At 55.5% G+C, this 25,030-nt stretch overlaps 3 protein-coding genes across 9 annotated transcripts; 1 reads left to right on the top strand and 2 right to left on the bottom strand.

Annotated features, from left to right (window-relative positions):
• The first annotated feature begins 10,794 nt into the window (after nucleotides 1-10,794).
• Nucleotides 10,795-13,496, top strand: SDHAF1 (succinate dehydrogenase complex assembly factor 1). The gene has a single exon (XM_087422249.1). It carries the CDS (start codon nucleotides 10,846-10,848, stop codon nucleotides 11,200-11,202), a length of 357 nt encoding a protein of 118 aa, XP_087278375.1. The 5' UTR covers nucleotides 10,795-10,845; the 3' UTR covers nucleotides 11,203-13,496.
• Nucleotides 13,497-15,765: 2,269 nt separating this feature from the next.
• Nucleotides 15,766-19,874, bottom strand: SYNE4 (spectrin repeat containing nuclear envelope family member 4). Of its 5 annotated transcripts, none has more exons than XM_014794835.2 (8): nucleotides 19,395-19,874; nucleotides 19,054-19,204; nucleotides 18,405-18,548; nucleotides 18,032-18,211; nucleotides 17,695-17,943; nucleotides 16,852-16,929; nucleotides 16,084-16,142; nucleotides 15,766-15,990 (listed from the first exon to the last, which is right to left on the bottom strand). In XM_014794835.2, the coding sequence occupies exons 1-8, from the start codon at nucleotides 19,520-19,522 to the stop codon at nucleotides 15,810-15,812; spliced, it is 1,170 nt and encodes a 389-aa protein (XP_014650321.1). In that variant the 5' UTR covers nucleotides 19,523-19,874; the 3' UTR covers nucleotides 15,766-15,809. The 5 variants fall into 5 exon arrangements, with proteins under 5 accessions (XP_014650321.1, XP_087278344.1, XP_087278342.1 ...); XM_087422218.1 differs by having other exon boundaries at nucleotides 16,095-16,142; nucleotides 18,017-18,211; XM_087422216.1 differs by having other exon boundaries at nucleotides 18,017-18,211.
• A 76-nt stretch (nucleotides 19,875-19,950) lies between these two features.
• Nucleotides 19,951-24,897, bottom strand: ALKBH6 (alkB homolog 6, nucleotide demethylase). Of its 3 annotated transcripts, XM_004439760.3 has the most exons (7): nucleotides 24,820-24,897; nucleotides 23,969-24,047; nucleotides 23,591-23,659; nucleotides 22,289-22,349; nucleotides 21,779-21,930; nucleotides 21,455-21,571; nucleotides 19,951-20,384 (listed from the first exon to the last, which is right to left on the bottom strand). In XM_004439760.3, exons 1-7 carry the CDS (start codon nucleotides 24,861-24,863, stop codon nucleotides 20,121-20,123), a joined length of 786 nt encoding a protein of 261 aa, XP_004439817.1. In that variant the 5' UTR covers nucleotides 24,864-24,897; the 3' UTR covers nucleotides 19,951-20,120. The 3 variants fall into 3 exon arrangements, with proteins under 3 accessions (XP_004439817.1, XP_014650327.1, XP_087278360.1); XM_014794841.2 differs by lacking the exon at nucleotides 21,455-21,571; XM_087422234.1 differs by lacking the exons at nucleotides 21,455-21,571; nucleotides 21,779-21,930.
• Between the last annotated feature and the right edge of the window lie 133 nt (nucleotides 24,898-25,030).

The following is a 25,030-nucleotide window of genomic DNA, read 5'->3' on the forward strand; positions in this document are numbered from 1 at the left end:
GGTGGCCCTATTCATCCCATACCATTGGTACTGACCCCCTCCTCACTGACTTGCTTGTTGACCCCTTCCCACTGACTAGCCACTTGTCTTTATTTACCTCTCTTGAGACTCCCATAACCCTCCCCTTAACTCTCCACTGAGTCCTCAACTGATCCCCTCACTGACTCCCCTTTAACCCACAAGCTCAGCCCTGACCTCCCCACTGACCCTTCCTTTCACCCCCCACTGAACATCCCATTAACCCACTGTCCCTCCCCAACTGATCCTCCTACTGTTATGTTGACTTGCCCATTAACCCCATTTACTGTCCTGTTGGCTGCCCGCCCCCAACAGCCTTACCCCACTGATCTGTACTGAGCTATCTACTGACTGGCCCATTATCACCCCATTCACACCCCTGTGGATCTTCCCATTGAGCTTTCTATTGATACTGACGCCTCCTTTGAATTCTCAGGACTTTCTATTATCCCAATTGAGCCCCTCTTTGCCTCATCTTCTCACCCATTGAGCCTTCCATAGAGTGTCCCATTAACTCACTGACTCACCTCCTGACTCCAGCCCCATCTACCCTCCAGCTGAGCCTCCCGATTGATGCCCAAAGCCACCTACTAAGCCTTCTCTTGATCCTCAGTGACCCATGGATTTGTCCACCCACTTCCTCCATTAGCCCTATTCTTCATCCTCCCATTGATCCCTCACTGATCTCTCCCCTCTGACTCCCTAATTATTCTTTTTACCCCTCATTGATCTCCCATTGATCCCTCATTAACTCTGACTGTCCCATCACTCTACTATCGATCCCTCTATTGAACACTTTATTGACCCTCCATTTAGCCTCCAACTGACCTCCCATTGAATCCTCTTATGATCGCTAACGACTACCATGTTAACCAACCACTAATGTTCTCTCTGATCCTTCACTGACATTTCCAAGAATTTCTGCTGACTGCCATGACCCACTTCCCTGCTGCTGTCCCCACCCACATGCTCTCTCTGTAGGTGGACGGAATTCTAGAATCACCGCCGTTCGTTCATGGCCGCCGCCTCCGCGCCTATCGCCGGGGCCACTAGCTCTGCGTAGATACGGCCTTCGACCTCTCGATGACACGATTGGGACAGCCCGGCACGTGTGACGCTGCCGAGGCCCTAGGGACCCTACCTGTGCGGAGTCTGCCGCCCAGGTGGCCCGCCCGCGCCCTTCCCTGACACCTGGAAGGTGGCAGAGGTGCCGGGCCGTGGCCCGGCCTGCGGACCCCTCTGCCTGGGCCCGAGGCCCGTGGCCACGCGCACTCGATTTGCCGTGAAGGCGTACCGAGGGCCCCCTGCGGCCATGCTACGCACTGCTGGACCCGCTCCCGCTCCTCGACGGCTGCCTGGACGCCGTGTGCCGAGCCCTGGCGGCCCACTGTCGCCTGTCAGGCTCTCGGCGTGCGCCTGCGGCCCTGGAGGACCCCTGACTTCTGTCGTGAGCGTGCGGGGCTTGGCAGAGACGGACAGTGAAGCTCGGATGTGGGCCCCCAGGGGACCGACGCGGGAGGACGGACGGAGAAGTTCGGGCCTGGGTGGCGGGGCCCGGCCGAGAAGGGTGGGACTTGCAGAAGAGAGAGGATGAGGTTTGAAAAAGCGGTCAGCCGCAGCAGTGTCATTAACAAGGTCTTTCTGTCTGTTGTTCCTGTCCCTTTTTCTTTGTCTCCCCCGTGCCTCTCGGTCTCTCTCCGTGTCTCCCTCTCTGCGCCTCACTGTGTCCCACCTCGCGTTCCCATTCTCTCCGTTCCCCATTCTGTCTTCCCTGGTACCCCCGCGTTATTCTCCCCCCACCCCCCATCCTCCGTCTCTGCCTCCCCGTCTGTGCCCCTCACCCCGTCTGTTCCTCGGTCTCTCTCCCCGGCCTACCTCTCCCTCGCTGTCTCTCCCCCGCGTCTCCATCTCCGTCCTCTCGTCTCTGACCCCCCCACCCCCGCGCCTCATACTCCGAGCTGTGCGGCCCGTGCTGCCCGGCCACGTGCGAAGGCCGCGAGAGCTGCTCTGACCGCAGCAGCGGCTGCCGTGAGGGCTGCGTGTGCGACGCCGGCTTCGTGCTGCGCGGCGCCGCCTACGTTCGGGCGGCTAAGAGCGACCGTTCCCGCGCCGCCGCTACCGCACTCTGGCCGCCGTCCGGCACCCTCGACCGGCTGCGCGCGCCGCTGCCGCTGCCGCTGCGGCTCGGGAGGCGCGGTGACGTGCGCGCCGCGGCCGTGCGGGCGCGGGCACGTGTGCGGCCTCCACGGGGGCGCGCCCCGCTGCCTGCCCGACGGCCGCGCGCGGCTGCTCACTCGCCGGGCCCGCGCACGTATTCGCCGTCGACGGCCGCGCGCTCACGCTGCCCCTGCTCGCGCCCGGGCCTTTGAGCCCTTGCGCCGCGTCGACGTGCTGGCCCGCCCCGCACGCCCGGGTGCCTGGCCTTCCAGCCTAGACGTGGCCCGCGGTGGGGCCGGGCCGCTCTGTCTGTGCCTCAGCCTGTCCTGGTGCCACTGCAGCTGGACCGCACCGATGTCGGCGTCATCACCGTACCTCCCGCTGGACTGCGCCCAGGCCCCGCCCTCCTCCTCCTGGAAGCCTCAGTTTCCCCCAGAAGTAAAATAGGCTTGTCTGCCCTCAAGATTTAAAAGATGGTGCAAGTATGTGACAAGGTGGAAGCGTTGCCTGGAACACAGTAATAGCTCCCTCAACGGTAGCTGTTAGTATTGGTATTATCACCTGCTACCCAGAATTGGATAAAGTCAGTCATTCAGGATTCCTTCAGTAAATAACTATGGAGAGTCTCTGTTGTCAGCAGCGGGAGAAACCCTGGAGGATTCGATGGTGAGCAAGTCCTGCATGAGCACACATTCCTCCGGGGAAGCAAATAACAAATAAATAAGTAAAACAGGTGGTACATCAGATGATGGGTATAAGAACTACAAAGAAAAATAAAATGAGGAGAGACAGAATACGGAGAGAAGGGTTAGAATTTTAAATAAGATGATGAGGAAGACCCCACCTAGAAAGTAACATTTGAGTCAAGATCTGAAGGAGGGCAGGGAGGGACCCATGTGGACATCTGGGAAGGAGCAAACCAGGCAGAGGGAACAGCAAGTGCAAAGGCCAGGGCCTTATAGGGCAGCGTGATGAAGACGTCCGCAGAGCAGGAGCAGGAGAAGCAGGAGTGTGGTGAGACTCAGCAGCCAGGAGTAGAGAGAACTTCAAAAAAGGGTGTGATCAGCGCTCCTGAGGAAGATAAGGCCAGAGAAAAGGCCCGGGGATTTATTTAGTGCTTACTATGTGCTAGGCACTATTCTGAGCATACATGTATCAACTCATTTAATCCTTCCAGCAACTGTATCAGTCAGCTAATGCTGCATAACAACCTCAAAAATCTCAGTGACTTACCCAACCAGTTTTCTCATTCACACGTCTGTGAGTTGACTGGTATTTGGCTGATCTTGGCTTGGGTCATAAAGCATTCACCATATGCCCAGCATTGTTCTAAGCACTTTTTGTTAATTCATTTAATTCTCCCAACAACCCTATGAAGCAGGTACTCTTATCCTGCCATTTTACAAATGGAGAAACTGAAGTTCAGAGAGGCTGTCCCTCACCCAAGTCTCGCAGCTCCCGTGTGGCACTACTGGGAGGGATGTCCAGGCTGCTAGGAGGCGTGGGAACAGGCTCAGCCTTTCAGCCCCAGTCCTGACCCCTTTCCTACTCACATGTGGATGGTCCCCTGGGCACCACTGGGGGCAGGGCCTGGGCCACACCAGAGGGCAGCCATGTGCACACGGCCTGTGGGCTGCGTCTCGTGTGTGACTAGGGCAGCCAGGGGTGCCTCATTGTACCTTCCAGCTGCCACGGCCAGCTAGCGGGGCTCTGTGGGGCCTTTGGTGGCAACGTTGGCCCCTCTACCTGCCCCTGGACACCAGATCCTGGCCCACGGGCCTGATCGCTACCCCCTGTCCACTGCCTCACCGCAACCTTGGCTTTACCGTCAGCTGCCCCATGCAACTTGCCCAGATCTTCAAGGCTCCCAACTGTGTGGAGTCCTACAGGCGCCAGATGGTCCCTTTGGCCGCTGCCTGGGCCATATCAGCCCCAAGCCTTTCCTCAGATATGCCTGCAGGAAGTATGTCGCACCCATGGCCAACACCTTGGCCTCCGTGATGCCCTCACAGCTTATACTGCAGCCTGTCGGGAGGCTGGGATCCCTGGGATGCCCTGGAGGGGCCCCCGGCTTTGCCAGGAGAGCTCTGGCTGGGTCTGGAATGCATCTGGGGCAGGTTGTGGGCTGGCAGCAAGCACCCCCTCTCCTGATTGGGATCAGAGAAGTCCTGACATGGATGGAACTGGCTGAAGAGAGTGTGTGGGAAGGGCATCCAAAGGAAGGGGAACTGTAATTCCAAAGGTGGAGAGGTTAGAAATTATCAGTGGGAAGCTAGCCTGACTGGGGAAGGGGGTAAAAGGATCGGAAAGGGAAACTTGAATCACAAGCATTCGCCTTTGCCATCCGCCTGCAGCCCTGACTTGTCCGCCCCGAAGCCACTACAGCATCTGTACACCGACCTGTGGGGGGCTGTGTCCTGCCTACCAGCCCTGCTCGCTGTTCCACCCAATGAGGGCTGTGAGTGTGACCCTGGCCTCATCTTTGATGGCACAGAGTGTGTGTCCCAGGACCACTGTGGCTGCTTCCACAATGGACGCTACACCCTGTAAGAGAGGTCCCCAGGCCTGGGCGGGTAGATGCAGAGTCTCCCATACCTGTCATAAGATGTTTGCTGAACCACATCATATCGGTCAGCTTTTTCAGTTGTAACTGACAGAAAATGATGCCAACTATCTTAAATACAATGGGAAATACATCTAATTTTATTGGTGTAAAGTTGAGGCCTTCAGGCATGGCTGGATTCAGGGACTCAAATGATGTCATTAGGACTCAAGTTTCGATCTTTCCTCCCTGCCTTTTCCTTTTTCTGTGTTAGCTTCTATATTAAGTAGGCTGTAGGTCCACATGTTATAACAGAGGCTTAAAATTATAGTGGCTTAAACCTGACAACTTGATAGAAGCTTGCTTCTCTCTCATGAACAGTCCAAGTGTAACCAGTCTGGTTCCTCCAAGTCAGGGATATGGGCTCCTTCTATCATGTGGCTCTGCCTCCCCTGTGGTATTGCCCTCATCTGTTCCCCACCACATCTACATTCAAGCAGGTTGGAAGGGAAAAAAGAGGGGACAAGGAGGTCAGCCTTCCTCCCTTCAAGGGCACAACCCAGAAGTGGCACATATCGCTTCTGTTCACTTCTTATTGGCCAGAACTTCATGGAAGGACCCCATCTGGCTGCAAAGGAGGCTGGAAGATGTATCTTTAGCTGGGTGGCCATGTGTGCAGCTAAAAATTGTAATTCTAGGGAAGAAATGGAGAATGGATATTTGAAGACAACCATAGCCTCATTCTCAAACCACTTCTCTCTTTGCAGGGCAGCGGTGGTCTCATACTGCTCCAGGTTTATGAGGCACGGTTTAGCAACCTCCATGGGGAGACGGCACTTCTCTCTCAACAGTTCCAGCAGAAGTCCCAGGGCATCTCTTATTGTCCAGTGTAGGTCATTTGTCCATCCCTAAACTGATCACAGAGGCCAAGGAATGGGGTACTCTCTGATTTGTCTCTGCTTGGCCAGGCCTGGGGCATGTGCCCAGAGCTGGAGCCAGAGGGTAGATAAATCACTGGTAGACTGAAAGTGGGGCTAGTTCCCCAAAGAACCTGGGAGGCTGTTACCCAGGATGGACCCTGGGCAGGCAGTGTTCCCTTCAAGGTTTTGCAGCTCCTTGAGTCCATTAGGAGGTAAAGAGAGACCCCCCAGGATGGTTGACATAGTTGGAGATTAGGGGCCACTGGATAGGAAAAAACATGGATGTTTAAACCCCAGAAGGGCGGGCCCTGTGGCCTAGTGGTTAAGTTTGGCTCACTCCGCTTTGGCGGCCCAGGTTCGCAGGTTTGGTTCTTGGGCACGCATCTACACCACTCGACAGCCATGCTGAGGTGGCGACCCACATACAAAATAGAGGAAGATTGGCACAGATGTTAGCTCAGGGCGAATCTTCTTCAGCAAATAAATAGTAAATAAACCCCAGAGTGACCCTGGGAATGAAGAGATGCCCACAATGTGGGGAACAAGGCAGAAGAGCAGATACATCTGTCACTGCATGTCCACTCCATGCCAGTGTTGACAATGCTAGCCACACATCAGAATCTTCAGAGAGCTTTTAGGGCTTTTCACACACCAATGAAAAGCAGAGGGCCAGCCCCGTGGCTTAGCGGTTAAGTGCACGTGCATCGCTACTGGCGGCCTGGGTTCAGATCCCGGGCGCGCACCAACGCACCACTTCTCTGGCCATGCTGAGGCCACATCCCACATACAGCAGCTAGAAGGATGTCCAACAATGACATACAACTATCTACCAGGGCTTTGGGGGAAAAAAAAAAGAGGATTGGCAATAGATGTTAGCTCAGAGCCGGTCTTCCTCAGCAAAAAGAGGAGGATTAGCACAGATGTTAGCTCAGGGCTGATCTTCCTCACAAAAAAAAAAAAAAAGGAATTCTGAAAAGCAGAGGGATTGTCCTAGATGAAAAGAGGCTAAGAAACACAACAGTCAAATGCAGTGCACAAAGCTTGATTGCGTCCTGGTTTGAAAAGAACAGTTATAGAAGATATTCAGGGGACAACTGGAGAAACGTATCAAATTTTTAAATTTTTGCCCATCTCATAGGGAAAAAATATCTCAATGGATTTTTAATTTGTATTTGTCTTATTAGGAAGTTGAGCATCTTTTCAAATGCCTAAGAAACATTTGTATTTCCTTTTTTATTAACTTTCTGAATAGACTTTGCCTTTTTTATTTTTTTTGGTGAGGAAGATTGGTCCTGAGCTAACATCTATTGCCAATCTTCCTCTTTTTGCTTGAGGAAGATTGTCCCTGAGCTAACATCTGAGCCTATCCTCCTCTATTTTATATGTGGGACACCACCACAGCATGGCTTGATGAACAGTGTGTAGGTCTGTGCCCAGGATCCAAACCCGTGAACTCTGGGCCACCGAAGCGATGCACATGAACTTAACCCTATGCCATCGGGCTGGCCCCTGCCCATTTTTTTATATTGGGCTGTTGGTCTTTTTTATTTCTAGGAACTCTTTATATATTAGGGAAATTAGTCCTTTGTGATATGTGTTACACATATGCTTCCTTGTTTGTTGATGTTCGTAATGGCCTTTTGGATCCGATTTTGAGTCTATCTGTCTGTCTCTGCAGGTTGGGGAGGTGCTGGTCCTGCCTGGCTGCCAGGAACGCTGTATGTGCTTGCGTGGCCTCTGCCTCCAGTGCCAGCCTTTTTCCGACCCACAGGACACAGGCTGCATCCTGGATGGGAGTGTGCAATGTTGTGAGGCTGGGGAGAGTGCCACATGTCGCCTAGTGCTCAGGGGTCTTTTCACCACCTTTGATGGCTTCAGTGGGCTTGCATCCAGGCCTGTTAAGCCCTGTGCCTATGAGCTAGCCACATTGGTGGGTTCCAGGCCCCAAGATCCTGACTGGTTCCATGTCATTGCTGAGTTCCCACCCTGTCCTGGCTGCACGCCCCCCAACCACAGGTGATCGTCAGCTTCAGGGATGGCTGTGCGCCTGTGGGATCCAAGCGAGAAATATGGGTAAAGGACTTCCTCAATTCCAGCCAAGACCCATGTATAACCTGGCCTGATCCCTGGGACCTACGGACCCCTCACTGGCCTTCAGTAGCCTTTTAACATAGAACTGTTTCCCCATTGCCCTCTGATTTCACAGTGACCTCCATTGGCTAACTGCCCTTGCCCTGATCTCCCATGACCCTCTAGACCCTACATAAACTTCACCCTGGACTTCTCAGGATCCACTGACTCCAGCTTGACCCAAGACCTACTGGACTCCTGGGAACTGCTGACTGAGTGATCAGAGCTGTAATAGGGGAAGCACAGGCCAGAGTGATCAGGGCTGGGGTGGGGAGGCACAGGTAGGCTGTGGGAGCCCAGAGGAGGTGCGCCCAGTTTAGGGGGTCGGGGAAGGCTTTCTGAAGGAGGTGACAAATGAGCTGAGACCTGAAGTTAGGCTGGGGAAGAGAGCAGGGAGGAGTGTTGCAGAATAAGGCCAGGAAAAGGGAGGGACTACATTTGCAGACTGTGGTGAAAATCAACTAATGAGTATAAAATAGCTCACTAAATGTGGTGGACTTAGGGCCAAGGAGGGTATTGGTGACTTACGAAATCACAGCAGGAGGGCAGCTCCTGGACTGCAGGGTTGAGGAATGAGGCTTAAGTGGAGACAGCAGACAGAGACACCTCTCTTGACAAGCTGTCCATGCAAGAGGAGAATAGAGATGAGCCAGGAAGAGGCAGAGGGCCAGGCTATCTTAGACTGATTTATTATGATGATGATTTTGAGATGGGAGAAACTCAGGGATGTTTAAGTGCTGATGGGAAGAAAACAGACAAGGAGAGGTTGAAAATCCAGCAGAGAGAAAGGTCAGGGCGGGGGGCACCTGGCTCCACAAGGAGGCTGGAAGCAGGAGAGGAGCAGGAGAACTGGAATCTGGGTGGGCAAAATGGATAGTGTTTCTCAGTAAGGGGAAAACAAGCCTGAAGTCCCATGCTGAGACATAGAATACAGCTGTGAGGGGGAGGCTAGTTGTAGGAGCGGGAAGATGGGCCCGCAAGAGAACAGCTGGGGCATCTGCCATAACCTGGCAGGGAAGCTGAGCCAGAGCCTTTGGTCAAGGGGTCAGGAGACCCGGACTGTGTCTCTTAAACTTCTAGTGTAACTTTGGGCACATGACTCAGCCTCAGTTTGCCCATCCACAAAAAGTGGTGATAAGAATTGTACCCACCTTCTAGGGCAGCTGTGAGCGTACATGTAAAGTGCTGGTGTACACTAAGTGCTCGGTAAATATGAGCTGTGATTGCTCTAGCAGCCGCTTTTATATTCTTACTGGAGAGGCAGTGTATAGAGCAGAGTGGTTAAGAACACAGGTCACGAAACCAGCCCCCTATGGGGAATCAAAACCTGGCTCTGCCACTCACCGGCTCCGTGAACCTGGGCAAGCTCTGTTACTTCTCCGGGGCTCGTTTCCTAATCAGTAAGAGGCAAGAGGCTTATAGGACTGCAGGTCTACCGGTCAGAGTGTTGGTGGGATTTAATATCATTGAAAATATTAAAATAAATATTTAATAAGCTATTTGAAATATTCACTATTTTAAAATAAATGTATTACATAAAATATAAATTAGGTGACAATATATTAAAATAGCAATTGCATCATATTATTTTGCATATTTTATTAATATACTCTGTCACACATCATCTTATGAAATAAATAGTAAAATATTCAAGCAGTTGGAATAGCGCCTGGCACAGAGGACACGCACAGTGAACAGTTATTAGGTTATGAAGACACAGGTGAGAGATGAGACACATTGCAAAGGCCTTTTCTTCTCTAAAGCTCCCTTTTAGGAAAGTGTTTATTATGGAGATTTTCAAGCATCACAAAAGAACAGAGAATAGTGTTATGAAACCCCATTACAGTTACAAATGTTTTGCTATTCTTGCTTTCATCTTTTCCTCCCACTCTTTTTGTTTTGTTGGTGCTGGAGGATTTTAAAGCAAATTGCAGACCTTATTCCTCTAGCAAAGACCTAGATATGTATTTCTGATAGACACCCGAAGGATTCAGTGCTTCCCGAAGCCCCCTTGACTCCGGGTCTCCGGCCCTAATCCCCGCCCCTGACCCGCCTCCCCTCTCTGCAGGTGAATGGACGCCCAGCGCGGCTCCGGTCCCAGGTGTGCGGGGGCGTGGTCGCACACCTGGGCGGAGGGCTCTCAGGTTATCGTCGAGCGATCTCCCACTCCCCGGGCGCTGGGAGGGCCCCAGGGGGCCATGTCCTTGCGGGCCTTCTCTACGCTAAGAGAACGCCTCCGGGCAGCCTGCGGGGACTACAACGGAACTGCGGTCGACGACCTCCTCCCAGGAGGACTCCGGGGTGCCAGCCTAGTGGACGTGTTCCAGGCGTGCCGGACTCGGGGCTTCCACAGCTGGTGAGGACCCTCCCTCTCCTGCCCCAAGACCCAACTCACATCGGCAGAGGGAGCGACCAGCCCAACTGCCTCCCAACAGGCTGCCTTTTGGGGGCTTGGAGCCCACACCCTCTCGCTGCTTGTCTTCCCGCAGCCGCAGAAGCTGGTCCTGCCGGCCGGGACCAACACTTCCCCGCGTGACCCCGTCCCTCTGCGCGTCCCCAGGGCTGGGACCCCCGACACACGCCTGCTCTGGAGGTGGGAAGGCACGGAGCTTCCCCCGATTGTTGTCATAAATAACCGATGACACAGTCATGCTTGTGCCTGTCTTCTCTCTCCCAGTGCCGCCGCGCCGTGGGGGACACAAGGATCCCAACCTCTAGCTCCCGCTCTCCCAGGACCCAGGAGTTAGGTCGGGGCTTCCGACCCAAAACCTAAGAGTCCAAGAGCCTAGCCTCATCCTCCTCCGGGTTCCCAGAACTGCTGTCCCCTCAAGGACGCCGGTTCCCTGCGAGCGGGCCAGGCCACCGACAGCTCCGCCCTGACTGTGACGTAACTGCAGCGACAGCCAATGGGACGCGAGGGCGCCGGATAGCCGGAGGCGGGAGGCGGGAGGCGGGAGGCGGAGGCGGGGGCGCGCGGGGCGGAAGTGCCTGCTGCCTGGCTGCTGGCGTCTGGCGCCGGGCGGCCGCGCCGCGGTTGGTGGGGCCTGCGCTGCGTGCGACCGCGGCCCCGCCGGCACCATGAGCCGGCCCAGCCGGCTGCAGAGGCAGGTCCTGAGCCTGTACCGCGAGCTGCTGCGCGCCGGGCGCGGGAAGCCGGGCGCCGAGGCGCGGGTGCGGGCCGAGTTCCGGCAGCACGCCTGCCTGCCGCGCTCCGACGTCCTGCGCATCGAGTACCTGTACCGCCGCGGGCGGCGCCAGCTCCAGCTGCTGCGCTCCGGCCACGCCACGGCCCTGGGTGCCTTCGTGCGCCCGCGGGGCCCGACCGAGGAGCCCCGCGGCGCGGGGGCCCCGGGGACCCCGCCTGAAGATGGTGACGGCCCGAGAAGCCCGCCCGACGGCATGGGGTCACCAGAGACCTCGCGCGATGGACGGTGACAGGCAGAAGAGCTCACTCGATGGTGCAGGGAAGACGGGGGGCCAGCCTAACTGCGTGGGGGGACCAGGGAGCCCGCCTGATGAAAGGCGAGAGGTCTTGAGAGACTAGCTCGATGGATTGAGGGAATCGGAGAGCCCTCCCGGCAATGTGAGTCCTACAGACCTCCATGATGGATGGTGAGAGACGCCCTACCTTGCCCAACCCATGGTAACATGTCGGACTCTCCCATGAGGGCTTGGGGCGGCCTGGGTCGCCAGCCTGCTGGACTGTGTCAAGCTGAGAGCTGCTGACTCGAAGGCATGGGGAGCCGGGACGCCCCCCGTTGGACAAAGACTGAGACACCCTTCTCTGGACCCCTGGCTCCTCAACTCCCCTCTCCTGTATTTAACTCTAAGAAAAGCAGACTTTTTGCTGAGGAATTTGGGAAGATGCCCTGATGGACGGTGAGAAGCCCCGAATCCCCTTTTGGAAAACTTTTCCCCCATTAATTGTGACAAACTAGGACCGATGAGGAAGGGGCTAGGGAGTCTCTGGCCCTAGCTGATCAACTCAAGACCCCTCAAGACCTCTACTTGATGGTTCTGAGGGGGAACTCTGACGCCTGTGCCCCCGCAACCTCAGGACTGTTGAACAAAGGGAATAAAATTTGGGATGTGCTGACTTCCCTGTTGGTAGTCTTAAAGATTTTATGTGTTTGGGGATTTTTGAAGAGGCCCCACAAACCAAGAAGTGACCCTCTGGGAGGGATAGGTGTAGGTAGCTGTCTAGACTGGCGGACTGGTTGAAGCAGCATAGTTCTCTCTCCTGCGCAAATCCATGGCACCCACCCTGGTTTGATCCCAAAGAAACCCCCATTGACTCCTTAATGGAGAGTAGTGAGGCAGGATAGGAAATGAGGAGGCCTGGCTGGTAACCCTTGAGGCAGTAGTGGGGACCTCAAGCCTCGTTGAGGAGTCTGGCCTCAGCTACAAGCTGGGATTTTTGCCAGCAAGGCGCAGGGGTGGGGGAGGAGCGGTGGACCCGCAGGCTACAGGCATACCCCGTCCCATGTCCCCGTGTGGGTCTGCCCTAGACATTCTCTGGGATATTACATTTCGCAACCCTGACTTGTGTTTGCACCCGTGTCAGTTAAACCAGTGGAAAGCAGATGAATTCTTAGCAGATGCAGTTTGGGAGGAGGAGAAGGAGGTCCTTAGGAAAGGAGTCCAGCCCTCAGACCAAAGGGAGGATGGACAGAAGAGGAGCATGACTCTGCCCTAAACCCAGAGCTGGAGGCAGGTACCCAAGTAGTTATAAAGTGGGGGTGACATTTGAAGAAATATCATTTGCCAGAAGGTAGGGATAGGCTTCTAAGCAGGAGGACCAGTGTGGGCAGAGACCTGGAGGGGAACAAGGGGAGACATGCAGGGGCCCCACTGGGGCCTGGAGTGCCCCAGAGCACAGGCTGTATGGTTTGTGCTTGTGGCTTCTACTTCAGCTTTGACCCCAGTTAGTACCCACCTTGGGGCCTCCGCACCTTGTTCATCTCTCTCAGCCTCAGTTTTCATCTCTCGCGCTCCTCGGGGAGCCAGGCGCCCGCCTGGGAGGATTAAATGGGATTGGTCCGAGTTGATAATGATTGGAGCTGGGATGAGTCCACGAGGACTGGTAATGCTGTTCCTTCTCCTTTTATACAAGTTCAAAAAGTACAGAATGAAAGTTGAAAAACCAAAACAAACTCCAATGATGCCCATCTCACTCAGACTAGAAGTCCTCACTGTGGTCCACAAGGTCTCACCTGATCTGGCCCCATCGCCTCTCTCACCTCACCTCCCACTCTCCCCCTCCACCACTCACGCTCCAGCCACACTGGCCTTCCCACATGCCAGGCACACTCCTACCTCAGGGCCTTTGCACTTGCTGTTCCCTCAACCTGGAATGCTCTTCCTCCAGGTCTGCACTGTCTGGTATGGTACCTGGGAGTTATCTGTGACTTGAGCATTTGAAATGAGGGATGTTTTTTAATTTTATAAATTTTTAAGTAATTTAAATGTTAAAACTGAAGCAGTGTAAAATATTTTTTCCATTAAACACAACTTTATTGTTTTGGTAGGACTACATTTCATTTTATCTGTTGAAAATTAAGCATCTGAACTGAGATGTGCTATAAAGTATAAAATACCAGATTTCAAAGACTTCGTAAGAAAAAAGGATTGTAAAATACCTCATTATTTTTATATTGATTACATATTGAAGTGATAATGTGTTGGATATATCAAGTTAAAGAGCATATAAATTAAAGTATTAAAATTAATTTCACCTGTTTCTATTGTTTTACTAGAACTACTAGGAAATTTAAAATTATATTTTCATTCACGTTATATTTCACTACTCTTGGAGTCCCCATGGCTGCTTTCCTCACTACAATTTGCTATAATGACATAATTACAACATGATGATGTAATCGCCTCCCTGATGCCTTCCACAACCACCCTAATTAAATCATACCCCCTTCCCTTTGCCCACTTTTGCTCCTTAGCACTTAGCACCATCTGACCGATTACATATTTACCTGTGTCTTTTATTTGCTGTTGGTCTCCCCCACTAGAATGTCAGCTCCACAGGGACAAGGATTTTAGCCTGTCTTGCTCACTGTCACAGCCCTGCTCTTTGTCCCAGACCTGGCTCATAGCAGACAGTCAGTGTTGAATGAACGAACGAATGAGACTTGTTCCATTTCCTGGTCATTTGGGTCAATATTGCGAAGACCCTGCCTGCCCTATTTGCAGTGATCCCAGGGAGACCATGCCTCCTTGGTTGGGGACAGAGCCTTGGCCTGGCATTTGATACAGGACAGACCCAGGCTGGCATCCTGACTTCTCCCTGAACCTGGAGTCTCTCCCAGAATCCCCCTTGCTGAGTGTCCATTCCCCTGTCTGGTAACAGCTCTCTGATATTCTTTGGCGACCCACCCCTCCCCCGTTTTTAGTACATGTGGTTCAGGCAGGGCTGACTGCAGCCCCCAGTGAAGCATGTGACACTGGCCAGGGGAGCCAGCTGTGGGGCTGTGGTTGGAACTCTAAAAGAAGAGGGACTCTCCTGTTGGCTGCTAAATTGGTGAGATGTATGCTTGGAGGTTTTGAGGGCACTCTGGCCACTACCAGGATAAGAATGAAGCCAAACCAGAGGAAAGAACTGGAGATATCATTTAAGACCCTGGATCGACCTGTGCCTGAAGTCCTAAACTTTTCAGTTACCAATGAAAATAAATTCCCATTTCTATTTAAATCAGCTTTGATTGGGCTTCAGTCACTAGCTCCCTGTGTGGCCTCAGGCCAGTGACTTTCCCTCTAGAGCCTCAGTTTCCCATTCTGTTAAGTGGGGACACATCATTTGGCGGTTGTGAGAATTAAGGAGAGGGGATCTGTCTTATGTGCATTTCCAGGAGCCTAGCACAGGGCTCCTGCCTCTGCTCATGAGTCTGATTCTGCTCCACCTCTTGTCCTGACACTTGAAGCTCTGGGGAGAGGATGAGCTTAAACACCTGGGGCTGGGGACTGGACTCCAGGACTGTGCGCCGGCCATTCAGCTTGGTGTTGTCAGACTCGGGGAAGGTGGTTTTCACAGTCCCGCACCCATGATGGCCCAGCCTGGGAGTCCACCGTGTAGAATGCTTGAGCAGAGCACCTGTATGGATGCGGGTCAGGGGCAGCTGGCCCACATCACCTGCATCCTTCCCTACACGCCTCCAGCTTCCTGTGGCAAGCACCTGTGCCTCTGCCTGCGGGGCCTTTACAGCAGGAGAGGCCGGAAGTGCCGGGGAGTCAACCCCTCCAGGAACAATCTGTAACCAGTGAGAAATGGGAGCTGGTACAGAAAGGCCACAATTTCCTCACCCCTTGGGTGGACCAACTTTGAGTGTGTCCCACACAGTCTCCCAGAGGTCCCATTGGGATGGCACCCCAGGTGCCCAGAGCAGCGACCAACTCAATAACTCCCTTCCCTGGCTCACTCCCCCGTTCCCCCGTCAGTCAGCTGGGATCGCCTCCCTAATGAACCACTTGTGCTTGAATCTCTGTTTCAGGGTCTGAGGGACCCCAACCCAAGATGGTCTGATTCGGTTCTGTGTCCTGTGCTCAAGGCAAAGGGATCTGTGGAGGTGGCTGTCCAGACGTATCAGGACCGTATCCTAGTTTCCGGATACCTGGGCACCCAGTATCCTCACACATCTGCTACAAACTGGATGTCTGTGTCTGCTTGAAATTCCTATGTTGAAATCCTAACCCCCAGTATGATGGGATTAGGAGGTGGGGCCTTGGGAGTGATTAGGTCATGAGGTGGAAATGGGGTTAGTGCCCTTATAAAGAGACCCCAGAGAGCTCCCTGCCCCTTCTGCCATGTGAGGACACAGCGAGAAGACGGCCATCTATGAACCAGGAAGTGGACCCTCCTCAGACACCAAATCTGCCGGCTCCTTGACCTTGGACTTCTCAGCCCCCAGAACTGTGAGACATAAATTTCTATCATTGATAAGCAACCCAGTCTATGGTATTTTGTTAGCAGCCTGAATGGACTAAGACACATCCTTTGACAGTGACCATTTATTACACATGCCTGGGCTGCATCCTCAGACTGGGGGGGGACCATTGACATAGCTGAGCACCACGTAAGGTGTCCTGGCCAGTCGGGAGGGAGACCAGCAGGGCCCCCCTGACAGGGGCAGGAGCAATGTGGCACCCACCAGGAGAAGGAAGAGGAGAAGGAGAAGGAGGGAGGTCAGGGGCCACCTGGATGCAGGAGCAGGGGCTCTGTGAAGGGCAATGCAGTGTTACACAAATGGGTGGGCCGCCACCACGAGCCCTGTCCCCCACACCCCCAGACCCGTCTCCCAGGCATCTCACCCAGCGTCCACCTCCAGCATCACATCCTGGAGATGGGGAGAAGCTTGCCTCTTCTTGTTCTAAGGGTGGACAGCAGCCAGCAGCAGAATGGATGGAAGTGACACTCAGTGTGGACTTGCCCTTACCACTACAGACCTACAGGGCTTTCTTTCTCCTTTCCTAGCACCCCCTCCATCCCCAGGACCCCACATGGACTTGGAATGCCTCCAAGTGTAGTGGATGTCTGTTGTATCTGCCCTCCAACCAATCCCCTTTTCCTGGTAACAGTGACTCAATTTGAGGGAGGTGGCTGGGGGGCAGGTGTCACATCTCCCCACTCTCCTGACCCCACACCTCCACTTCCATGATGGGGCATGTGACCCAGATCTGGCCAATCAAAGCCCTCCAACAGCTTGGCCACTGTGATTGGTTCAGAGCATAGGCCGTGACCCAAGCTGGGCAAGTGCGAGTCAGCCCTGGGACCTTGCTGCCTGAAGGTCTGTGGCACTCTCCTTCCCCTGGGGTGAGTGAACCAGTGGGAAGTGAATGTGTAGCTGCTGGGACAGCCACTTTGTTGAGAAAGAAGCCACCTTGGGGAAGTAGAGCCCGAGGTAGGGAGGGAGGGACTAAGCCCCAACAGCATTTGAGGGCCTGAATTCAGCAGCACTTGGACTTTTCAGATACATGAAAAAATAGCATCCCCTTTTTTGTGCAGTCCAATCTGGGTTGGCTTTCTGTCACTTGCCATCCAGATTCCTGAGCAATACACCTAGCCGAAGACCAGCTCACCTGAGACTTCCGGAGCAGCGAGCGTCTTCGGTGACCTGCTAAGTGTTTCCGGTGGCTAAGGTCTGACAGGAGCATGTCCTGTGGGGACAGAGCAGTGTGGGGTCCTTGGAGAACCAATGACAAAGAGACACAAGGTTGAGGACGGGCCAGGATGGGGGGTGTCATAGAGATGAGATTCCAGGGGAAGAGAGAGATCTTGAGCAGAAAGGAAGAGAGGGCAGAGCCAAAGAAACCAAGAGAGGAGAGACATTATTTATTCATTCAACAAATATTTAATGAGTGTCTATTACATGCCAGGCACTGTTCTGGGAGCTGGGGACACAGTGGGCATGGGAACAGGCACAGTCCTGGCATCCATGGAGCTTTATTCTAGCAGGAAAGAGAGACACCATGCATTAATAAATAAATGGATAATGTCAAAATGTGGTAAGTGCTGTTAGGAAATAAAGCAAGAGGATAAGGGGTGATGTTGTTTGGAGGACAGAGCAGGCCTCTCTGAAGAGGTGACATTTGAGAGGTGAGCTGGGCATGAATCTGGGGGCTTTGAGATGGGAGTGAATTTGGAATGTTCAAGAAGCCAGGAGGCTAGTGCGGCTGTAGCGGGGTGAGTGAGGGGGAAGAGTAAGAAAATGAGGAAATGTAGACACAGGCGGAAGAGAAAAAAACAAAGAGTGAGACAGAGGAAAACAGAGAGAGAGAGAGAGAGAGAGAGGAAAACATTGAGACACCAAGAGAGACAGAGACCCCGAGAGAGACAGAGGGAGAGACAGAGCCACCAAGACCTCCTTGAAAGGGAAGGACCCTGCTAGGAGGCGCACAGAGGTGTCCCCCACCTGCTCTCACCTCAAGGCCTTGTCCCCTGCCCTGGGAGCGCTTGTGACCACACAGCTCACAGGGAGCCCCTGCTGTCCAGACTGTCTTTCGTCCCCAGGGCCCGAGGCCCCCAATGTCCCCTGCTGGGTCCCACTCCAACTCTGCAGGAGTGGGGAGGCTACTGGGTGCCCGGGGCCCCCAGACCCCACCAGGTCCTGGCCCGTCCGATTCCCCCTCGACCTCCAAGTCCTGGTCCAGTATGTTGGCCTCCTCGAACACCTGGTCAGAGGACAGAGGTCATGGCGGTTGTGGGACTGGCACCTGAGCTGGGGACTGCCAGGGTGGGCCCTACCAGGCTGTAGCTGACCAGCTGGGCCTGCAGCCGCCACAGCCGCCGGAAGATGCTGTCTCGGTGGGCTCCGAGGGCCCTCAGGACCTGCTCCAGGTATGCCCGGGCCTGGGGCTCACTCTGCTGCGCCAGCCCTTCACTGAACACCAGCAATGCATCCACACGCTCAGCTGCCCCACGCAGGTCTGCCTGTAGGGCCTGGGTACACAGGGTGGGACATCACTGCCCACACACACACACCAGGGGCACCAGAGAACTGGGACCTAGAGTCACACACCCCCCTTTCCTATCCAGACACCCGGAACACAGAATAAACCCATTTCCTACGCCAGGAAGCTGGCACTCCCAAGGCCCTGCCCACCCTCCCACATCTTGGCCTCCCACCACCCACCTGCAGCTGGACCATCCTGCTCTGGGCCGATGCCCAGGACCCCAGGCCTCGCTCCAGGTCCTGAAGCTGGAGGCCCAGCCCCAACAGGCAAAGGTGCAGCCTCTCCTGTTCAGCCTCCAACACCTCCCGGCCAGAGATGGGGCACTGAGGAACACAGGGGGCTGCGTCAGGGCCAGTGGGCCAACTAAGACCTTGCCCCCACTCCCATTGCCACCCCTCTTCTGTAGGCTCCAGTCTTCTGGATGTTTCTCTGCAGCAGAGTCCATCTCTGGGTCTGCACCAGGGCTGCTCCCACCTGGAGGCCTTCCCGGTGGAGCCAGGGTTTTCAAGGCTCCAGGTTTTCAAGGCTCCTGGAAATTTGACATGTGGGGCTTGGGGGTCTGGACAGGGAGAGGGTGATGGAGTTGGATACCCCCACAAGGAACCGGGCTGCACCACAACCAATGATGAAATAATTCTCTCTCAGTTGGTAAAATAATGAAATACTTCTATAGTGATTAGTCAAGAATCATTTCCTACAGCGGCCCTCCCCCTAAAGATGCCCAATACTTTTCCAGAATCATCACCACAACCCGAGTGTGGAGGCCAGATTCTGGGGGACAGAGAGGAAGTGGGGGCTGCCACAGGGGCCTGGGTCACTTCAGCTCACCTCACAGTGTTTGCCCCCAGCTGGCTCCTCATGCGAAGAGGGTGCTGGCGGTCTGGGAGGGCCAGCGGCAGGCTCAGTGCCCCTCAGCCCACACTGGAAATGCTCAGGAGGGTCCAAGGAGTCCTGCCCTGGTTTCTGGGCCTGTTCTGGCCTAGCAGGTAGGGGGCATTGACAGACCCCTGGGTGAGCCCAGTACCCATTATCCACCCTACCCAACCCCTGTCCCCGGCTCCCTCCCCCATGCCCCCAGTGATCATAGCCACTGTGCCTCCTACCCTCAGAGGGCCCTGCTACTGCCCCCAACCTTTTGGGACCTAAGTTTCAAAAGCCCCAGCCCCTACCTGATTCTCTCCTCTCCAGATGCCAGGCAGATGGCGCACCCAACCATACTCAGTTCCCGAGGGGCTCCAGGGGGGTGGCTGAGGGGCTCTGAGGGGGGTCTAGGGCCCAGAGGTGGGGGCAGGGCCATAGCTGGGGCCTGGGGACAGAGACTCAGTGAGAATCCCCAGTAAAAACCCTTTTCCTAGCCAGGGGTATCCCCCTAGACCTCCTCAGCAGGACTCACCCAGGCCTGAGGCAGCCAGGGGCCCAGGGGCAGCTCAGCTCCACCTCCTTCCAAGGGGAACCTGGAGCCAGGTGATCTGAGGCCCAGCTCAGGTGACAGCGGCACCACTTAACTCCTTCCTCCCCAGCAGACCAGTAGCTGAACCTCCCAAGCTCACCCTACCCCACCCAAGGGGGTCCGGACATAACCCTCAAGAGCCCTGGATTCTGCTCCACCCAATGACCCATATATTTGACCCCCAGGGCCCCACCATCCATCTAAGGTCCCAGATGCTGCCCCCCTCAGAAACCCAGGCATCTAGCCGCCCACCCCTGAAAAATCTAAACCCAAAGAAAGATTTTGTTTTGTTTTATTTGTAATGGGGCCTTTTCCTGTGGTTCCCACAACTACCGGGAAAATAAAACCCGGGGGAACTGCCTCTGCCCCAGGGTTCCAAGGTCACAGGGACGCAGCCGTCTGGAGGCGAGAGCCCGGGAATCCCGGCCGGTCCCGGGGCCTGGCGTCACTTGCTGAGCAGAAGGCAGGCGCGCAGCACGCGGGGCACGCGGCGGACGGTCAGCGAAACGCGGGTGCCGCGCACCAGGCGGGCTCCGGGCCGCGCCGACGGGCAGGCGGCCGCGTTGGGCGGCAGGGAGGCGGCGTCGAGCGCGTCTACGCGGGAGGCTGCGATGCCGTGGAGGAGGCGCGTGTAGGCGGGGCCCCGGAGCACCAGCAGGCTGCGCGGTTCCAGCAGCAGCGAGGTGGCCGGCCGGGGCGGGGGCCGGGGCTGCGGGGCAGGTCGATAGTTAGCGGGTCCCCAGAAATCGGGGGGTAGGCAAGAGGTCAGCAGACGTTGGGGGTCAGGGGACGAGGGTCGAGTTCCCAGGGGCAAAGGCTGAGGGGCAGGCGTGCTTGCGGGGATCAGGCTTTGGAGTGAAAAATCCCCGGGGTCCCAGGGCCAGGGTTTGAGAGAGGGAGCTGAAGCGGGGTGGGGGGTGGGGGTCCAGGCGTGTGGATCAATGGTCCCCGGAAACTAGGTGGAACTGGGCTGAGGGCTTGGCTGAAGTCAGTGATGGTGGTGCAGGGACAGAGGGAGGAGAGAAGGGGGGTGCGATCTGGGCGTATCTGGGGACATCAGTATGTCTGAGGGCACGGGCACAGCAGGAGGGGTGTCAGAGTATCCAGGAGGAGGCAGGGTGCTTCCTAAAAAGGGAAGCCCTAAGGAGCAGGTGGGTCAGGGCATCCAGGGCAGTTTCTGTGAACGCTGGGGTGTCAGAACGCATCACTCAGAGAGAGGTCAGGGAAGCTGCTGTGAAGAGCAACCCTCAGACAGGGGAGTCAGGGTATCTGGGGGGGGGGGTCCTTGAGCAGCAAGTCATGGGTTGAGGTGCCAAGGAGAATCTGAGGGTGTCCTGCATGGCAGATCACATTATTGCAGTGGCAGGGAGGTCAGTGTTGGGGTGCCCCGTGCAGTGGGCAGAGTCAGGATGTCTGGGAGGATGGCGGGGACACCCACAAGTGAATGGTGTTGGGTATCTGAGGATATCAGTGTCTGCTGGTGTACTGGGGAGCCCTGCATGGGGACTTGGGCTATTGGAGCACTCTGAACGTGTAGGGCCACGGGATCTGTAAGGTGTCGGGGCATCCACTCAGCAGGTGGGGGTATTGGGGTGTCTGTGGATGTTTCTAGGGCACCCTGCAAGCAGATGGGTCAGGTGTCTGGGAGGATGTGGGTGCGCTCCATGAGGGGACAGGGGAAGGTGTTTGGGAGAGTATCAGGCCAGTGGGATGGGGCCTCTTGGAGGATGTGGGATGTCAGCACGCCCACGAGTGGCTGGGCAGTGTCTCGGGGCCCACCTGCTCTGCAGGGTCATCATCCTTTGGCTGCCGCGGCTCGTAGAGATCCAGCATGGTGTGGGAGCCCAGGCTGATGGTGCTGACGGTCGGGTAGTACAGTGGCCCGTCCTCGTGGGGCTGGGGAGTGGGCACCAGGGCTGGACAGGGCAGGAGTCCACACCCCCCACCCTCTGGAGTTCAAGGAGGAGTCCCCAGCTGGGGACAGGGAGGTGAATGCCTGGTTGGGGTACATGGCTGCTTAATGAGAGTGGAGGTGGGTCAACATGACGCCCTGCCCCATGGTGGATCAGGGGTCTGGGGGTCGGGGTGAGGGTGTGTGGTTACCATGATGCCCTCCCCAGGCAGATACTGGTTCACAAGGACATGGTTGGCTGGGAGACCCCCAAAAAGGCTGAGATCAGACACTTTGTCCACGTAGCGCTGGAGCCACAGGGGCAGCCGCTCAGGAACCATCCCCCGGGGATGGGGGAGCCCACCTGGAGGGGGCAATGAGGTCCTGAGGGCACCCAACCAAGGAGCCCTGGCACCTGGAGCCCCCATTAGGATATCCCAGTGGTTGGTAGCACTCTGACCCCCTCAGGGACCCCCAACTCTTTGGAGACCACCACCCGACCCTTCACAGGTTTCCTGACTTCTCCATACCTCTGGACCCTTTGAGATACACCCCCAACTCATCAGGAAATCCCTAATCTCTCTGGACCCTCAGAATCTTCCTGGCCCTTGGGACCTCTTGAACCCTCAAGGACCCCCCAATGTCTTGTGCCTGTCCAACCTGAGCTGCTGGCCCTAGCCCACATCCCCAAATCACCCACGTCCCCAGGCAGGGACACTTACCCCAGTTCTGTAACTTCCTCCCGGAGAGCTGGGTCCACTTGGGCTTTGGGGCATTGAAGACCTGGGAGGGAGGGAGGGGGGTCACTCCTTTTTCAGGACCACCCTGATTCTCCCACCCAGGCCAACACACGGGTCTTGACCTGGGGTGGAAATGGCTCATCTCTGTCCGGGATTGTTCTCGGGATACAGAGTTCCCAGGATTTTGTTGTTTGCCCTCTCCTCCATGGAGGCCTCTGGCCCCAAAGCCCACCTGTGTCTACCGGGGTCGAGGAAAGGAACCAGGGCTACACAACTGTGCTCTGAATCTACTCACAGCTCTGGGCTGGACTGGGCTCTTTCAGTCCAGCAAACAGTCTGGACCCTACAATTCCCTGATTTCTGGGCTATCTCAGCACAGTCTGGCTGCTGGAACCTGCTTGTTCCTATCACCTGGAGGAGGGAATGTGCTAAGCTGGGCTATCTCAGCACAGCAAAGAGTATTTTGAAAATTCCCCACTGCCAAGATCCCAAGTGTCTAGAATGGGCAATCTCCAAGAAGTCTAAGAAGTCTACACTTAATAATCTCCTCATTCCCTTCATGGTTATGGGGCTGGAATGGGCTATCTCAGCACAAGGGTCTGTGTTCTGTAGCTAACTTAGTCCTGGGACTCAAACTAGACAGGACTAGTTGGGATAGCACAAGGAAGATCTGTGCTCTATAACTAAGGCTCTGGGGCCACAAAGGACCATCCCAGTGCAAGGACTCTGAGCTTTGTAAATTCCTCCTTCCCCAAACCTTAAGAATAGAGTACAGACTGGGCTATCTCAGCACAGGTGGTCTATGCTTGGTTCCTTGTTCTCAAGACCCTGGGTCTATGCTGAGCTATCTCATCAGAGGGAAGAGCTTCCTCTGTAGTATTCTGACGCCTGGGCTATCTCAGCACAGAAATCTGAACCCTGCAAATTCTTCATTCCCCAAATCTCAGGGCCCTGAACTGGGCTAGCTCAGCCTATGTTTATAACTTCCTTTTCTCTAAGATAGCAGGATTGGGCTATCTCAGCACAGAGAGGATGAGATCCATAATAACCACCTTCTTTCTAAGAATCAGTTTGGTTTCCCCTAAGCCCCCTGGGAAAAGTTCTTTCTGACAGGCCCCAGCAGGTCCTGAGAGAGGAATAGGGAAGGTGAGGGAGGGGTGCTGTGGGGCACTCTCCTTTCTGCCAGGATCTTCACTGTAGCCTTAGGGGCTCTCACATAGGACCTGGGGCTGGGGAGGGATCCGGGAGGAGGGGAAAAACAGAGCAGAAGGCCACTGGGGTCACCTGTCGAAGCAAATACTCCTCCTCTTCCTTGGAGATGAAGTCAGGGACATAGTAGATAACAGGTGGTGCCTAGGATAAAGAGATCCCCCTGAAGGTATGGCCCTTTGACCTACACAGGGGCCTTAGCATGGCCCCTCCCTCTGAAGCGAGGCTCAGGATGTCCCCAGACAGGCCAGGGCCTGAAGTCAACAGACCAATGCCCATTTTGGGGGTGGGAAGTGCCCAAGTGAGGGTGGGGTTGGACCCTGAGGGTAAGAATGAATTTGGAAGGAGGGAGCAGTCCCAGTCCACAAACCCAGGAGTCAGCCTGCCTACTCCAACTCTACCTCCCGGCCTCTAGTCCCCACCTTCACCCTCTGCACCCCCAGTCCTGACAACCTGCTCCACCCTGAATGGCTCCAGGGCTGGGACCCTGGCGTCCTGATCCTCCATCGACACCAACTCCATGTACCCAGTCCTGTGGGGGGAGGGGGGAGGACATGCTGAAGTCACCAAGCCTCCCACCCTCAGGCTATGATCCCACTTTCTGTTCTATCATGGGCCAGGGCCTCACCTCAGCCCTCTAGTGAAACTTGGTTTCTAAAACCTGAGTCCTCAGCATCTCAAAGCCACCCAGTGAGCCCCAGGCTCCTACCTGGACAGTGAGCACCCAGAACACTCCCCCAAACCCCACCCACCAAGGGCCCATCAAACCACACATATTTGCCCTCTCAAGCCTCTCACAGAGGACACCCTCTGAGCTCACTGGGAGCGTTTCTCAAGAGCTCCACACAGCCTCCAGGGCTGCACCCCAGAGCCCCTTTAAACACCTTAATTTGAGACCCCATCCTGACAACTTCAGACCTGCAACTATGAGACGGGCCCTCGAACAACACTCAGGGTCCCCATGGACCAGCCTCAAGCCTTCAGACCCAATTCTGCGCACCCTTGTGCTACCAATCTGCGTCTCCCCAGACGCGTCCACTCTCAGTCTCCTCGGATCCCCCTGCTCTGGCCCCCTCAGACTTCCCTTCCCGAGCGCCCCTTCACTGCAGCACTCGTGGACCTTTAGCCCCGAGCCTGCCTCCTTGCAAACCTTCTTCCCTCCCTGAACCCCTTAAACCCTCCACTTTGAGTCTTCTAGAATCCCCGACTCTGAGCTTCCTCAGGCTCCCATCTGAGCTGCCCCGGATCCCCCTCTCAGCCCTCTCGGACATCTATCTCCACCCTCCGCCACCCCCAAAACTGACCGTCCACCAGTATCCCCTCCAACATCCAAATTCAACACCCCCATTCCCTTCTCAGCCACTTCCGCCCCACGTGCCTGACGCAGGCGTCCTCAGACGAATGGGAACTCTCAAAGGCCTTAAGGATCCGCCTTCCACCCAATCGGCGCTCTTACCCAGTACTGCCCCGCCCCTTCACCCTCGTTCAGTGATAGGCTGCGCCTCCTGTCCTCTG

The sequence above is a fragment of the Ceratotherium simum genome, chromosome 33 (genome assembly GCF_057802395.1).
Source record: "Ceratotherium simum simum isolate JZ-2026a chromosome 33, ASM5780239v1, whole genome shotgun sequence".
NCBI lineage: Eukaryota > Metazoa > Chordata > Mammalia > Perissodactyla > Rhinocerotidae > Ceratotherium > Ceratotherium simum.